The sequence below is a fragment of the Miniopterus schreibersii genome (genome assembly GCF_964146895.1).
Source record: "Miniopterus schreibersii genome assembly, chromosome: X".
Lineage (NCBI taxonomy): Eukaryota > Metazoa > Chordata > Mammalia > Chiroptera > Miniopteridae > Miniopterus > Miniopterus schreibersii.
The window spans coordinates 86,897,060-86,914,226 of NC_138104.1; the positions used below are offsets into that span (position 1 = coordinate 86,897,060).

The window sequence follows — 17,167 nt, forward strand, 5'->3', positions numbered from 1 at the left end:
AGCTTCAATTAACATAATAACTAGCACCCAAGGAAATAGTATTTTTAAAAATGTTGTTCTGGGCCCTGGCCAGGCAGCTCAGTTGGTTAGAGCTTCACCCTGATACACCAAGGTTGTGGGTTCCATCACCAATTAGGTCACATACAAGAATCAACCAATGAATGCATAAACAAGTACAACAACAAATCGATGTTTCTCTAAAATCAATAAACTAAAAAAAAAAAAGTTTTTCTGGCTCAGATTATGATTAACTTCCCCGTGTCTTGAAATAATTCTTGGTGTTCATATAACTGGTTTGGAGCTTTTTAAATTTTTTCAGTTCTGAAATGCTTTCACTCATGTCATCTTAGCTGACAGCATATAAGGGGTCATAGCATGCAAACTCTCCATGATCTCACTCCCAGCTCCCTTTGTAATTTCATCCCATGCTACTCCCTTTTTCACATTTTACAGTGCAAAATTGAATTGCACGTAATGAAGCCCATGCCCTTTTGGTTTCTTATCTCCCTGCCTTTGCCCTTGCTATGCCCCCAGAAAGATTCATCTTTCCCTTTCAGCCTTTTTCATTCCTTATTTTTGTTCATCCATTAGACTCAGCCCAGCCATCACCTTCAAGAAAATGTCTTCCCTAACATCCATGGGCCTACATATCTCTTTCTCTGTGTTCCTATAATACCCCTTGACTATATGTATCCTTGCTTATATAAAATATTTCCTATTGCCCAGCTGGCATGCATGGCTCAGCGGTTGAGCATTGACGCATGAACCTGGAGATCACAGTTCGATTCCCAGTCAGGACACATGCCCTGGTTGTGGGCTTGATCCCCAGTAGGGAGCATGCAGAAGGCAGCCGATCAATGACTCTCTCATCATTGATGTTTCTATTTCTCTCTCTCCCTCTCCTTTCCTCTCTCTGAAATCAATAAAGACATTTTTAAAAATTCCTATTTATCTGTAATGTATCTATTTTCTACTAAGCTGTGATCTGTGGTTAAGACTGAGACTTATTTATCTTCTCAGTAACTAGTATAGGACCAGTACACAAGAAGCATTACATAAATAATTATATTCTATAAATTATTGCAAAAATAAATAATTTCACTATATCTTAACAACAGCTCTGTGAGTTAAAATGCAATTAATGCCCTTGTTTCACAGATAAAGAGACTGAGGCCTGGTGATCTTAAGGCCACAATTCTAATCAGTTCTGCACTGAAACTGGAAACCAGTTCCCCTGATTTAATGTTCTCTGTTTGCCCAATATAATTTCTGTGCAGTAACTCCCTGTGGTGAATCATGAATATCACAGTTACCCCACATTTATAGGGAACGGAGGGTCTCAGAAATATAGAAGTTAATAACAGGGCCAAAGTTCTTTGCACTAATCTTAGAAAATATAAAGGGCCAGATTTATTGAATAAAAATGGTTTGTTAGAACGGGTTAATTAATTCTGAGATAAAATACAAATTTTATGTCATGGTAGAAAACTAATTTTGTATGAGTTTTCCCTGTAGAGAGAATAAAATAAAATGTTGGTCACTTTTTGCAATTTCTGAAGTAGTAGTTCACTCCTTGGTATCTCCAGGGCACAGTTTTCAAGTAAATTTTTCTAGAATAGACTTTCTTCCTTGCCTCTTATTAATATATCCAGGCATATTTTTATTAGCAAAAGAAATCAGTTATAAACTGATTTTAAACAAGAAAACCAGTTATAAACAAGCCTTAGAGAAAGTGAAATAGAACATGTGCTACTTGAAATGACTAAACAGAAGTATATAGATAATCACTTCCTAGTAAAACAGATTTTAGATTGTTCTTTTTTCATTCTCTTTGTTGCTTATTTCACGTTAATGTTTCTTATTATAGAATTTGTGTCTATAATAACATTTAATTAAGAGATTGATAGTCTATAAACTCTATAACAATTTATATATGTATGCTAATATACAGGGTGTCCCCAAAAATGTATATGTACACACTTTGAATAATTATAAAGGCAGTGTTTATTAAAATATACTTCATTTTCAAAATGTGAGCTATCAGCTGTTGAAGTGTGTATACATTTGGGGGACACCCTATATATCAAGTTTAGATTAACTATGGATATACAGCTGATCACGCTTAAAATGATCAGCTTTTAAGTAATATGAGAAATAACAATGGAAATGGATAGATTCAAATATACAGAAATATAAAATGTTAGCACAAAAAATGAAGTGAAAATTAAAAGGATTGTGACTACTTGGGAACATATATTCCTTCACTAACAGTAATAGCTTAATTTATAATAGTGATTCTTACCTTGGATTTTAATGGTAACAGGAATCTTCTGTAGGAAGGTCAGTGACACCCATGAAACTGTATGGCAAATATGTCTGTATCGGCATTTTTTTTCTATAGAGAAGGATCACTATTTTCTCAGATAATTAAATGGAGTCCACAACTTGAAATACTTAAGAATGGCCAATTTATGACCTCATTCCAATTAATTTTAAAATATCAAGTGCTCAATAGATACATGAGGAGAGGAAATAAACAAGTATTCTGACAAAAGTAGAAGCATGAAAAAGAAATGTATGAAACAGGTTCTACTTGCTTAGTAATCAGATTCCAGTTTAAAAAAGCATCAACTCTTTCCTTGAATCACATAAAGCAGCAATCACTTTAAAAACAGAAGCAACAAAAACTACTCTCCACCGCATAACTTCATTCTTTCTGGTACCACTAAAAATCGCTACTGCCATTGGGAATACAGGATGACAATATTTAGTAAAAGCCAGAAAAGTTCCCATAACATTAACCCAATAATTTATCCTAAGGCAATTATACACCAGAAGCTGAAAGGGAATGCATGAAGATGTTCATTATGGTGGAATCTCTAGTAGGAAACAAAACGGTGGCATATTTGTGTAAAATAAGTGAAAAAAGGCAGAATATTATTGTGACTATGTAAAGTACATGTTTGTGGGGATTGCAATACACAAATCAAACTTGGTGATTGTTGAATGTTACATATTTCCATAATGTTAATATATGGCAAAAGTTGAATACTAAATATCAATTAGTAAATATATGAGCATTATTATTTAAATATTAACAAACAAATCATCCAGCATCATAGGGAAGGTTTGATTTTTGATAAATCCATGGGGGTTGTGCTTTGTAAAATCCAGGGTGCCATTCACATAGATTAGAACATACATGGGACCCCCTGGGTTGTTCAAACTAGATTCTCTGAATTCATGGTTGTTTTGGATGTGTGTTAATATGTTCAGCTTTTGTGACTCTGGTTATCTCATGGCATTCCATATGATCTATGCAATTATAATATAAACTGGTCAGTGTGAAAAGCCATGAACTATTTTTTTTTAAAATATGTCTTTATTGATTTCAGAGAGAGGAATGGAGAGGGAGAGAGAGAGGGAAACATCAGTAATGAGAGAGTCATTGATCAGCTGCCTCCTGTACGCCCCCTGCTGGGGATCGAGCCCTCAACTCGGGCATCTGCCCTGACCAGGAATCGAACCATGACCTCCTGGTTCATAGATCAATGGTCAACCACTGAGCCAAGCCGGCCAGGCAGAAGGCATGGACTTTGATTCAGATAATCTTATCAGATTTATCTCTGTCACTTCATAACTTTATTCCTTCTGAGCTTGTAGTCTTTTAATCTGTAAAGTGGCAAATTACATATGGACTGAGATTACATATGTAAAACAGCTGTGCGAACAATAAGACACTAATAAATTTTATATATTCTATAATAATAATAAAATAAGTTACATTAATATTTCTCACGTTAAAGAAAATAAGTGTTTCTATACCAAAATAAAACGTTAGCAAGTAATTTATTTTTTTCAACGTGTTTTTTTCTTGTATTAAAAGCAGAAGAGGTAGGAGAGGACATCTACTGAAGATGTTTATATGATAAAGTTCTAATTTAGTGCTATTTACACATAGTTACATAATATTTTGCACATAATGTCAAGGTTTTTCTCTTGCCTTCAAGGCCTATCTAAACATTGCTTTTTGTACATATAATTGAAAACAATGAGAATATTTCTTCACTACCCACTTTTCACTTAAAGGCATCTGGAACAAGTCTCTTCAAATGTCCTCCTACCCAGCTTTTGGTGAGGATGGCTGAATACATTTTAAAAACCTCTAAATAAATGCTTTCAGATGACTCATTTACTCTCCCATATTTGACAGATAGGATATCATGCACATGTAGGAAAAAATAAGTGGAATTACAAAGAATGTCATTAACATTTATTTATTTTGCAAATGGAACTCAATTCATGATCAATAGCACAATTCTAGATAATTATTTATGTGTGTATACACACACACACACCACACACACACATACCACACACACACGGAGAAATAGATATACAGACCAGTCTTTCTATAGCAAATCCATGAAAATGGTTATATTTTGAGCATATGAAATGATGTTTATTTTTATTAGGTTTGAAAACAATTATTATCTACTTTTATTAATTCACACTTGTCAACAAAGGAAAGACTTCCATATTGTAGCTATAATTTATCCTATATTGTATGTATGATAATGCTGTTATTTTACCACATGCATAGCAGCTTGTGGGAGTAACACTGTTAAATAAGAAGAAAGTATTTTGTGATGCTAAATAAAACTTTCTCATCTATGAAAACAGTTTTAGGTTTATTTATCCACTGTTATCTCATATTGCTTAAGAGCCTCTCCTTATGGGTTAATAATGTGCTTTAAAGATAAAGAGATACTCTTAGTGCATGGATGCATTTGTCATGGGAAAGTGATCCCCTATATAATCTTTTTACTATTGAAAAATAATATAAGAGCAAATAAGGTTATTTTGTCAGGGCATTTCAATAAGGTTCCTTTTGACCCAAGTAAATAAAATGTGAAATCTCTCCATTTTAAATCTTTCTCAGATGCACTCATTTATTGAACACTGACTAATATGATTATATTTACAGTAATTCAAAGATGGGCTTTGGCTTCAAAAAAGCATTTTAATAAATCAAGATTAGTGATTTTTCTGTCCATTTGACTCAATTCTAATTTCCAGCTTAGGAAAAAAGATAATTTTTAGAAGTATGAGTTCTGTGAAGCTGTTTCTTAATCATCCCCCCCCCCCCAACCTCTTAGTAGAAGAAGTCCTTGGGGATTTTTCCCTTGAGTATTTATATGTAATCCATGAAGAGTATCATTTGTATTTTTATTTGAAATTTCCTGACTTTTAAATCCTCATGCGCGGATATTTTTTCCATTGCTTTTTCAGAGAGAGAGAGAGAGAATCCTCGATATGAGAGAGACACGTCAATTGGTTGCTTCCCCAATGGGGACCAAGCTTGCAACTGAGGTACATGCCCTGGGCCAGAATCGAACCCTAGACCCTTCAGTTCATAGGCCGATGCTCTAACCACTGAGCCAAACTGGTCAGGGCAAAAATTTCCTGACTTTTAAATGAAAAGAAGTACTAAAATTTTTGGAATTGTAAGGTCCCTCTTTTTTAAAGCACTCACAAAATTTTTGATCAAATATTTGCTGAGCTGTTAATTTGTCCAGACAGTGTGTTAAGTTTAGGGGTGCAGCGATAACTAAGCCATGCTGCTGATGGAAGCCTCTCCTATAATGGGAAAGGGCTATGCTAGGGGCCCATGTTAGAGTATGCAGCTATTGCAAAGGAGGGAAAAATGATTTCTACACGGATTGGGGGTGAAGGTTAAGAGGAAATGCTCAGGAGTAGTTTTTCAGAAGAATGACAGATAATAGGTTCTTTTGATTATGCTCGAGTATCTAGTCATTATAGAGGAATAAATAATATTTCATTTATTTAGATGAGACTATTTTTCTGTAATGCCTTTATGTAATACTTGAATGAGTATGGAATTGACCATATCAATTATTTTTCAGATTTTATTTTAGTTCTGATATCAAATACCAACATCACTCATGTTTAATTTCATTTGTCAGCGAATTTAATAATAGATATAAAATAACAGTAATATATAATAATTAAGTTTTTTATTATAAGACATGAATGATATTCAAAATTGCTTCTGAACTCTTCATCTTTTTTTCTTTTTCCTTGTAGATGAAAGAGAAGATGTTCAAAAGAAAACATTCACAAAATGGATAAATGCACAATTTTCTAAGGTAAGGATGTTTTGTTACTTCTCTTTTTAAGATGTAATATAAGTTGCTGGATATTCAAAATGAACGATGTACCTGTGCGATTTAAATGTCCATATTGTTTTTCCATAGTGTCATTTTATTTTAGCTGTGCAAATCTGGGTATATTATGTTGAATTTTAATTAAGGAGGAAACAGCAGAATATATGGTAAAGAGAAATTATTTGACAAAATGTATCTTTGGTTGTTCTTGATAATGTTTCTTTAATGATATCAGTCATCAGAGGATTATAACAGCTATCTTCCATCGAGTAGCTAGTATATATCACAGATTAGAAGATACGAGGTATTTTTATTGTTCTGAAATTATCATTTTTTGGTCTTTCTTGGTCTTTTCCAAGTTCAAGAAAAATTGGTATAACTGCCTTGACACTATTTAGCCCTGTTACTCAGAGCATGTGTCAAATAATTTATGATGATCAGTTTACCCTCTTTTTCTGCAGGCACCAATCCGTACTCTTAATAATATTTGTTTTGTAATTGAAACTCAACTCATGATTGATAGCATCATTCTAGATAATTATATATGAACACAGAGAAAAATATTCTTACCTTGAAAACTAGCATCAAGAGTGCAACATAAGCAGGGTTTGTGTGCATTTCAAGGTTAGATAGACTTGGATTTAAATTCAGTAATTCTGGATTGGGGCAGACCAAATGCTTTGCGAGTTGGTTCCCTCATCTTTTCATCATGGATATGTGCACACAGGCGTATTGAGTGCCTGCCTAATAAAGCCAATCCAGATAATGGGAATAGAAAGCTAATAAAACATGGTCCCTATATTCAAGGCTTTAAATGGTTATTTTGCATGTTATTGTGAGGATTGCTCATCACATACATATGTCATTGTGATGATTAAGAGTCACATAATATATAATGTGACATAATATATGGGAGTCACGTAATATACATGAATTACTCACGGGCCTGTGTCATTTTGTAAAAGTCTTGGTAATGGATCCAAAACAATCCACTGGGAGATGTGATCTAAATAGTGCTCTCTTTCCTGTTACAAAAGATTTTAGAGTCTCAGCCATTCTTTGTGGCATTTGATAGCAGAATTTTGCTAGGTACCCTTTAGTATATTGGAAAGGAGTAAAGTTACTGAATTTGACCTAATCAAATTCCGTTTGTATTTACTTACTGAATTAATAATTAATAAATTGCTATTACAGAGATTTAAACAATAAACATAAGAAAGAACATATGTTTTCAAACTCTCAAGGTTTTTTTAACTAAGTGGGGTACAAATAATTAAAAACAAATTATAACAACACAAATGAAGAAGAATAAAGGAAAAATAAACTTAGAAATATTTAAGATAGGAATTCATGATTCTCAGAATATTTACCAGATGGATATATATGGCTTAATTTCTCTATCTACTGTCCTCATTAAAATGTTCTTCTATTTAGAATTTTGAAATAGGCAATAGATGTACGCTTTCAAACAAATATATTGACAACTCAGCATTAGAAAGAGATATTTTTGAAATAATAAATGTAACATTGTACTCTGAATCTTTGAATTAAACCAATGAGTTATTTTAATAAGATGTGTAACCACCATGCCGAGGACAAACACAGTGTGAATTCTCATTCCAGAAATCTAAATAGATCATCCATCTCTTACCACAACTCCCGCTCTAATGTACAAATCTTAGTTCAATATCTTATCTTCTATGAATACCTTGTTGGTACTGCCTTAGGGCAACTTTTCCCAGCCCTTCTGGGTAAGCTGTTGAATAATCACATACCTGAGTGCACTGATTTGGTCCCAAGTAGCAACCCCCCACCTTACAGTCAACTCCTGCTTTTCATTTACTTTATAAATGTTCTCCCCATGCCAATTCAAATCAGATCAGGAGAGTCGCCATTCTTTCAAATATTAAAGTTTCAGATTTGGGCATATCCTAGGGATCAGGAATATAAATAAATGTTTACAAAGACAGGGCAAAATATTTAGAGATAAAATTTATATGTGTGTGTGTCGATTTCTCATTTTGAGAACTTGAAAAAAATATATTTTCCATGTTATCTGAACTCTCAGGTACATGACTAAATTATGTTTATATACTTATGAGAATTAATATAAAGCTGATGGATTCAGTTTAACCCATTTGGTGATGCCAAGAGATAGATATAACTGTGAGATACGGCCTCTGACACATATTTGTTGCATGACTACATGGTGTTCAGCAGGATTCTCGGCCCGTAGGAGACAAAGAATTCATTTAAGTTGGATCTTCTGTGCTCTTGGAACATACACATTTGGAAGATGTTGGATAATTGCTAAATGGAGTAGCACTGGGTGGGCTGTGGGTGGTCAGTACTCTGGGCTAGAACGAATCCAGAAACCTTTCTGAAGAAAGCTGTGTAGACTGAGAGACTCTAAAGCCGGGATTTTCAACCTTCTTCATCTCTTATTTCTAAAATTCGGCGGCACATCAAAAAATATCTTACATTTTTTGCCGATCTGACAAAAAATAGGCATAATTTTGATTCATGCACACTTGACAGCTATTGCTGTGTTGGCTGTTGTCATTTTTTTATTTGACAGTCTAAGGGAAAAGAGGTCAGTGCCCCTGACTAAATAGTCAGGTATTGCATGTTTTACAAATTCTGCAGCACACTTGTTGAAAATCGCTGCTTTAAAGGCAGGAACATCAAAGAGCAGGACACTCAGGCTGAGAAAATGGGAACCCATTGAAGGCAGGAATTTGTTTTCATTGTAACCCCAATGAGAATCACTAGTGCACTAAATAAATATAATAAGTACATTCTGGTCAGTAGCACAGATAATTAAATATACGCTAAGTTTAAGAAAAAAAAAAAGAAAAGTTCTGAATGGAAAAGAATGTGTTGAAGACTCTAAAAAGAGAAAAAGCAATGAAAAATTATCATCTATCTGTGTGGTAAGTTAGACAAAGACAAACACACAGAAATAAAAATGAATCTGATGAGTTAAAATGTTTATCAGTGAGGCATTCACACACATATACATAGTATTTTTAAAGTATAGAGAGACAGCAAAGTAGTTCCTTGTTATTTTGTAAAGCTGCACAAGGGATACTTTAAGGGGAAAATGTGCTTAAATATAACCTTATCATTTGTGTCATTTAAAGCCAAATGTACCTTTGTAGTAAATCCAACAGATTTTTCACTCTGCCAGTACCATTTTAAAATAGGCCCTATATCTTTTTCAAAAGAGCACTTCTATTAACCTTCGATTCAAAAAATTTCTACTAGAATGTAGAATGTGATTTATCACATCTATTCTCTAAAGATAAGCAAACATTGCTTATCTCCACATAAATACAAAGCCATTGCTGGGAAAGATTAATTCAAGGTAAATATTCTATTCATATAATTTGCAGGTATTTTATAATTCTAAAAATCGGTACCACAAATATAATTCACGTAATAAGGATCTTGTTCATTCACACAGGTTCGTTCACATAGCTTATTTAAGGCAAGCACACTTTTGAAATCTTGACCAAAAATAATTTTGTCATAAAAGTTGCTTGATTTTTGTATTAGACAAAAAGCAATCTGTGGGGACACATATTTACTTTACTACCAGACCAATTGTGAGATTTAAATCTTCTCCCAATGAGCTATACAATGGTTATGATATTATACAAGATTTAGTAATTATCTTTATTCCCATCCTCTCTCTGCACTTTTTTGTGTGATTCTTCTAAAAGCAGTATACTTTCTATTTGATTTAAATGAAGTAGAAATATGTTCTTGGTTCTGTCTATGAACTTCACAGGAGTCCATGATATGATAATAAATTTATGTCTTCATTACCATGACATATGTGCCCATACTTAAAAAACCAGGACGATTTCAGGACAGCATGAGATAGAGTTAACTAATATAACATACCTTTCCCAAGAATTCATTATAATTTACCTTCGGCCAGCATGATGAGCACAATATAAAGCAAATTAACACTAAAACTGTATGTCAGTAAATCAGACTTCTTTACAGAGCTCTGTGCCATGGAGCCTTAGGGAAAATTGTTATATCCACACTTGAATTCATTTTGGAAAGAAAGGCAAACATAAATTCAAATTCTTTAAGTCTTGTTTCCCTTATATGTCCATGTGTACTTTGTGAGAAAACATATATTAAAATAGTTTTATAAATAGTAAAACATAAACATAAAATATTGCCATTTTTGATGTTGTGTAATATATTTTCAGAATTGAAGGAATTATATATTTATGCAGTTTTCCTGATACCTGCTCATTTCTTTCTTGAACTTGGTTTTGCCTGCCTTCCTTGGATGGTTTTATTATCATGCTATACTATCTATGCCAGTCTATGCCCTCAATATACACATGCAAACCCAGAAACACATGCGCATATACTCAGTAAGCTTGTTATGTTTCAAGTTAATTAAATGTTTTCATTACATAAAAGGAAAATACTGGGACATAAGGGCAAAACATTGTTTTATTGAAAGGGGTAACAATAACAATATATATATGCCTTTCTTCTGTGTCAGTTCTAAATTTATATATAGGTGACATTTCTATACAGGGGTGGGCAAAAGCAGGTTTACAGTAATACAAATAAATAATACATATTAATAAATAATAATACAGGAATAAACTCCATGTTTCACGTGCTCACGACTGTAAGCTTCCTTTCGCCCCACCCCTGTATTACTACTTTGCAAAGGGCCTGATTTAAGAGAAGTAATTGAGCCGACTTTTGTATCATGGAAGGTTCCCCAGAGGTATAAACAGACCACTCTATGCCTCTGGCTTCCTGTGTCTCACTTCTGTTTGGTATCAGGAAGAATTAGATCACTAGAGTGGATGAAGGGCAGTGAGCCACGTCTCTGGATCACAGTAAGCAGCTCATATAAGGCTTTGGTAACACTTGAATCATTTGGTACAATTGTTGTAGAGGAAACTATAGAAATTCCACTTCAGAAATAGCAAAGATTAGAAACTTTCCCCCTGTGTATCCTCATATTAATAATACTATTGAGCGTTATATTTTTATGATAAGCTGCACCAATGACCTCATGAGATAAGTATTCAAAATGAGCTCAATGAGAGCTTAGGTGACTTGCTCAAGGGGAATGGAAGAGAATGGGCTGGAACCCTGCAAACTGAACTCTGAAACGCAAGCTATTTCCATATCTGTTACTGGTGTGACTGTTCCACCTACCAAATGCTACAGTTTGGGGGAGGGGCACTTGTCGCAAAATGAATAAGTTTTATGAGAAGTGTGGGGAGGGGAGTTGAAGACATTAAAAACTTAAGAACAGAAGGTATTTAATGCTTGCAATATGAATAGAGAGTTTAACCTACCTTTGAATGGTTAGTAACCCCAAAACTCAACCACTGTTGAGAAACTTTTTTAATCGATTTTTTCTGAATGATTTCCAAAGCATTAAATGTTAATACTTCTACATGCTGCTAGGTTTTGGTGAGTGAAGTACTCTAGTTTTCAATAGAATCATGTAAATTGTGAATGTTTTTATTTATTAATATTTTTATTTCCACTAATCATAAACACATTGTGTATGAGAGTTTTTTATTGAATTTATTGGGGTAACATCAGTTAATAAAATTATATATGTTTCAGGTGTACAATTCTAATACATTATTTGTATATTGTATTGTATTGCGTGGTCACCTCCCAAAGTCAGGTCTCCTTCCATCACCATTTATCCCCCCTTTACCACCTCCCCACCTCCCTTTCCCTCTAGTAATCACCATATTGTTGTCTGTGTCTATGAGTTTGTTTGTTTTTGCTTAATCCCTTCAGCTTTTTCATAGAGAAAAGACTGAAAGCTGTCAGAGGGAAGGATGAAAATAGATATTTTAAATATTTATTTAAAGTAATATAATGAGAAATGCAAAGTATTGCTTTATTCGCATGTGGACTCCTTAACATCTACACTAGATGTTACAATGACTTCTAGCATGATGTGTCTGAGTTTGCAAGAGAGATAATTATGCTAATGGTTTAATCCACTGAGAACCATTCCCTTGAATGTTTCCCTGAATCTAATCTTTGCAAAGTACCCAAGTAACAAAGGATATCACTCAGTTAGTGAAAGGAAAATTGGATTGTGATAGGACTCACAGTTCTCAATGAAAGACAAATAATTTATTGTTTATATTGCAGTCTTTCTTAAAAATGTGTTGTTCCTGATCAGCCCACTGTTACTGAGCTCTTAATAATTCTAGGTAGTCTTAAGCTACTATGTTCTGAAATATCTTATGAGAAAGTTAGAATTGTTGATTGCTACACCTTCATCATATAGAATAGTCTCAGAGGCAAGCATATTTAGCTGGCAAATGTAAATATTTACCAATTAGCATGATTGTTGTTAGCAAAAAAAAAAAAAAAATCTCTGTGGCAGATAGGCAAATTAGTTATCTGATTTGTTCTGTCTTAGGGCCCTACCTGTCTTTCTAGCAAAACATATTAAAGTCATTCACTTTAGTGATTTATTTTCATTATGGGAAGAATAGTTGGTATTCTGGTACCATGAGATACATGGTTGTTAAAACAAGCTTTCAACATCTAACAAGTACCTATTGAGTGACAACCATGTGGCAGGCATAGTATTATACATTGATAAAGGCATAATACAACATGGTTTTTCCTCTCTAGGAGATTATTATCTAAAGGACGAAACAATTATATAACAAATAATTAAAATAAAACGTGACCTTTAATAGAAGTATTGTGAGAACATAGAAAAAAGAGTGACTAATTGCTTTGGAGATGAGGGCAGCTATTGAAAAGAGGGGCCATTTAATCTGAGGTTGATCATGCAAAGACAATTTAAAGAGAGATTAAGGCAACAGGAATTGCATGTAGAAACATGGAAAGATTGAAGAAATTTGGTCTTTCCTGTGTGGAGTGTAGAGGAGATCTGTGTGAGATATGCGGTGTGAGAGGGAGCACAATGCTATTGCTGAATAATTAGATTGTTGTTAGGGTGGGTTAGGCCAACAGTGAAATATTGGTTCGATCATGTTAATATTCAACTTCTGGCTGAAAAATGTGAACTTTTAAAACAATAGGCAATGATAGAGTAATTCGATACCCTATAGCAAAATTGAATCGGAAGCCTACACTTTACACTTAAGGAATAGACTGGTGGAGCTAAAATGCAAACGCAAGTGGCTTACATTTTTTTGTCAAGTTGTTTGATATCTCATATACTCATCACCACACTGCATCAGGCTCAACTAGAGGGCTTGTTAAAACAATGCTGGGACCCACAGCCAGAGTTTCTTATTTCACTAGTCTAGAGAGAGAGCCCAGGGACTTAGATTTATAACAAGTTCCCAGTTGGAACATGTTCCTATTATTAAAATTACCTGCAACTATTATGTCAGGCAGTGAATATTATGAATATTCTGTATGTGCCTTAAGTCCCTATCCTTCATAAACAGTCATTTATATATAAGGAAACATGTTTTGACAGACATACACAGTCTGCATTCACTAACTTTATTTATTTACTTATTTATTTAAATATGTCTATTGATTTCAGAGAGAGGAAGGGAGAGGGAGAGAGAGAAACATCAATGATGAGAGAGTCATTGATCAGCTGCCTCCTGCACGCCCCCTACTGGGGATCGAGCCCACAACCTGGGCATGTGCCCTGACAGGGAATTGAACCCGATCGCCTGGATCCGAGGTCAATAATAGAATTGGGCTTGTGTTAAAAGATTTAAAACCTACCAATCATATACACACACACATACACACATATCTTATAATGGTCTTCTTTTTTAATAAGTTTATTGATTAATTGATTTGAGAGGGAGAGGGGAAGCGAGGGATGGGGAAGAGAGGGAGAGAGACTCACACGTACACATCAATTTGTTGTTCCACTTACTTATACATTCCTTGGTTGCTTCTGGTATGTGCCCTAACTGGAGATCAAACCAAAACCTTGGAGTATCAGGACAACACTCTAACCAACTGAGCCACCCAGCCAGGGCATAGTGGTCTTATGTTACAAGTCCTAAAATATGTATATCTGATTGGAATAAATATCTAAAATATACCTAAATTTTGCAGTCGACGTACACTGTCTTTCAATTTCTCTTTTGTTCATTTTCCTTCTGCAGAAGAATTTCATTTTACTAGCATTCTGAGGGTCTCCCTCTGTGCTCTACTTATTGGGTTATGTTTTTGACCTTACCAAAGTTCCTTTGGCTTCCTAGAATTCTCTATCAAATTATGATCGGTGTGGCTCAATGGTTGAGTGTCAACCCATAGACCAAGAAGTCACTGGTTCAATTCCCGGTTGGGGCACTTGCCCAGGTTTTGGGCTTGATCCCCAGTAGGGGGTGCGCAGAAGGCAGCCCATCAATGTTTCTCTCTCAAGGATGTTTCCATCTCTCTATCCCTCTCCCTCCCTCTCTCTCTAAAATCAATTTTAAAAAATTATGATAATGATAGCTAGAAGACAGAGTTAAGATCACATCCGACTGTAACCTGTTGGTATAAGTCAGCAGTAGAAACCTCTCTTGTAATGCAGCTATAGGCAGATTTTTAGAGTTCTTAGACCACAAAAAGTAGACTTTGGTTTTAAAAGTCCTTTGTTTAATCTTATCCCAATTTAAGCCTTAATTTCACTATCTCGATTCTGTATGCACAGAGAAGAAACAATAAAAGTAGACAAATGGTGATCAATAAATAAACAATCACTTTCAGTCTTCTGCAGAATTGTGACCCACTCATGGATGGAGGCAAACAGACCCCTTAATTAGAAATGTGAGTGAAGTCACTCCTTGGTTTAATTTAAGCTGTTATTTACTAAGAACAAATGAAAATTATAGATGAGTTTGCTAAACATTTTCTTCTTTGATTTAGATCACCTAGCCCCCAGAAAAACCACTCTTTTCAAAACACATGATTGATCTATGGATGCTACTATTTATAAGAAGTGGCCCTATTATTAAAATTACCTGCAACTATTCTATCAGTTGGAGAATAAATATTTTGAACATTATGTATATACATTAAGTTTTTAACCTTCATATTTAAAGAAACATGATTTGATAAAAATAAACCTAAATTCAACATTCACTAACATTATTTATTGTGTACCTATTACTTGTAACATTGAGTTCAAGATCCACATTTCCTTGAACCTAGCCACCCAGCCATGGCAAAGTCTTGATAGGGGGCCAGGATGATACAAATGGAGATAACCTGGTTGGATAGATGAAAACAACAAGATTTGGTTAATGATTGGGAAAGGGGGACAAGGAATGAATCTAATGGGTTCAAGGTAGATACAGATACCGTAAATTGGTATAGAAACAGAGAAAGGAGAAGAGAGAGACACATTTGAGAATTGTTGGTCACTTGGATTTTAGATATTGCAAATTTGGTCAAAGGTGGTTGAGGCATTCAGGAAATCAGTGTGAGGGCAAATACTGGATTCAGAAGCCTGAGTTTTAATTCCTGGTTTAGCACTTAGTGTGTGTAAACTTGAATAAATTACTAAACTTTCTAAGCCTCAACTTCCTTATCAAATATTTGTTTAAAAGATTAAAAGATGTTCTGCATGCACAGCACATAGAATTATACCTGACACATGGTAAACATTTAATTAGTATTGGTTATTATTTATATTCTTGTGAGGGCAAGAGGAATTGAATCCCTTTCAGAAGAATGTTTGAGCCTGGTGTTTGTCTGACAGACTTTTATTTTGTTGAGTGAAGTATGAGAGCTGATGGATTTTGGTTACATAAAGTTTTGTTTATGAGGTATGGGAACTGAATAGATTTAACAAGAAATGTATAGGAAAAAAATATCAGGTTTGGAAACACAGCTTTATGATTAAGTTTGTTAGTGTTGATGACTAGAAAAATAGATAGGGCACCTGAGGTAGAGCTCCAGGCCATGAATTGAGTGCTGGGTGACAAAAATATTGATCCTGTAAATCAAAGAAAAAGAGACAAAGAAGGGCAGAGAGCATCAAGAAGAAGGTATGCTTGTCATTGTCAGATGTCCAAGTGTTATTGGAGAAATTGGGTGTCCTCTTCCCCACTGGGTGCTGGGGGTGGAATTCATATAATATCTCAAGAAAAATAATTTTCTGAGACTCACACAGGAGGATGAGTGATCTTTATTTGCATGGAATTACATCCCTGGGTTTCTGAAGTTCAATTCCAGTCATAGAAGAAGTGTAGCTGGGGTCCCAGTAAAGCTAAAAGCAAAGCCAATGTGCAGAGTTTGCTTTCCATGTTGGAGACAGGTGGCCAGTTCAGCATCAGGCTACCTGATACAGTCCATTAGTCCATTGTGTGTGAGACATGGCCATTTGGGCAAATGCTGGAGAGCCAAGTGAACCCCCCCCTCCCCCTTCAACAAGAGTCTCCAGAGCAGCAAGAGCACCAGCGCACAAGGTGAGTTTCTTTGTTCAGGGAATCAAGTATCCCAAATTTCCGAATGCATGCAGTGGCCATGCCCATTCTGGCCAACGACCTGTTCCCAGGTGTGACTGACAGACAAGTACCTTCCCAACATCACTCCAACTTTACTGGGCATGTGTTTATCCTCCCTTTGCTCCTTTCCAGTTATTAATAACTAGGTTAATTACAACAGTATCACAAAGAGTTAAAGTTAAGAGAACTCAATCCTGTTGTTATTCATATCACTCTCTAGAATGTGTGTTTTTTACCCTGGTATCCAGCTACTCTCCAAAGACCTCACTCTACTTCTCTTCTGTGTTCAACCCTTAGGGTCCTAGATCCTATGTCATCATCTTTCTTGGTTTACTCTCTTGGCTGTAGTTGAGTAGTAGCTTCCTGAGGAAGGGCTTGAGGGAGGTAATTCTTTTAGATATTATGTCAGAATATGTCCTATTCTGCTCTTTTTTTATATCCTCACAACCCCAAAATCAAGAGGCAAATTTTCAAAACCTATATTTAAAACTCTCCTGAAAGACGCAA

At 34.8% G+C, this 17,167-nt stretch overlaps 1 protein-coding gene across 3 annotated transcripts in view; it reads left to right on the forward strand.

Moving 5' to 3' along the window:
* DMD (dystrophin) overlaps window positions 1–17,167 on the forward strand; it is a gene marked incomplete at its 3' end in the record, with an annotated part of 1,946,774 nt that overhangs the window by 285,443 nt on the left and 1,644,164 nt on the right. For all 3 annotated transcript variants that reach the window (XM_081125527.1, XM_081125528.1, XM_081125524.1), the window contains exon 2: window positions 6,109–6,170. In XM_081125527.1, the coding sequence (XP_080981653.1) occupies window positions 6,109–6,170 (62 nt within the window). The remainder of the gene's footprint in view (window positions 1–6,108; window positions 6,171–17,167) is intronic.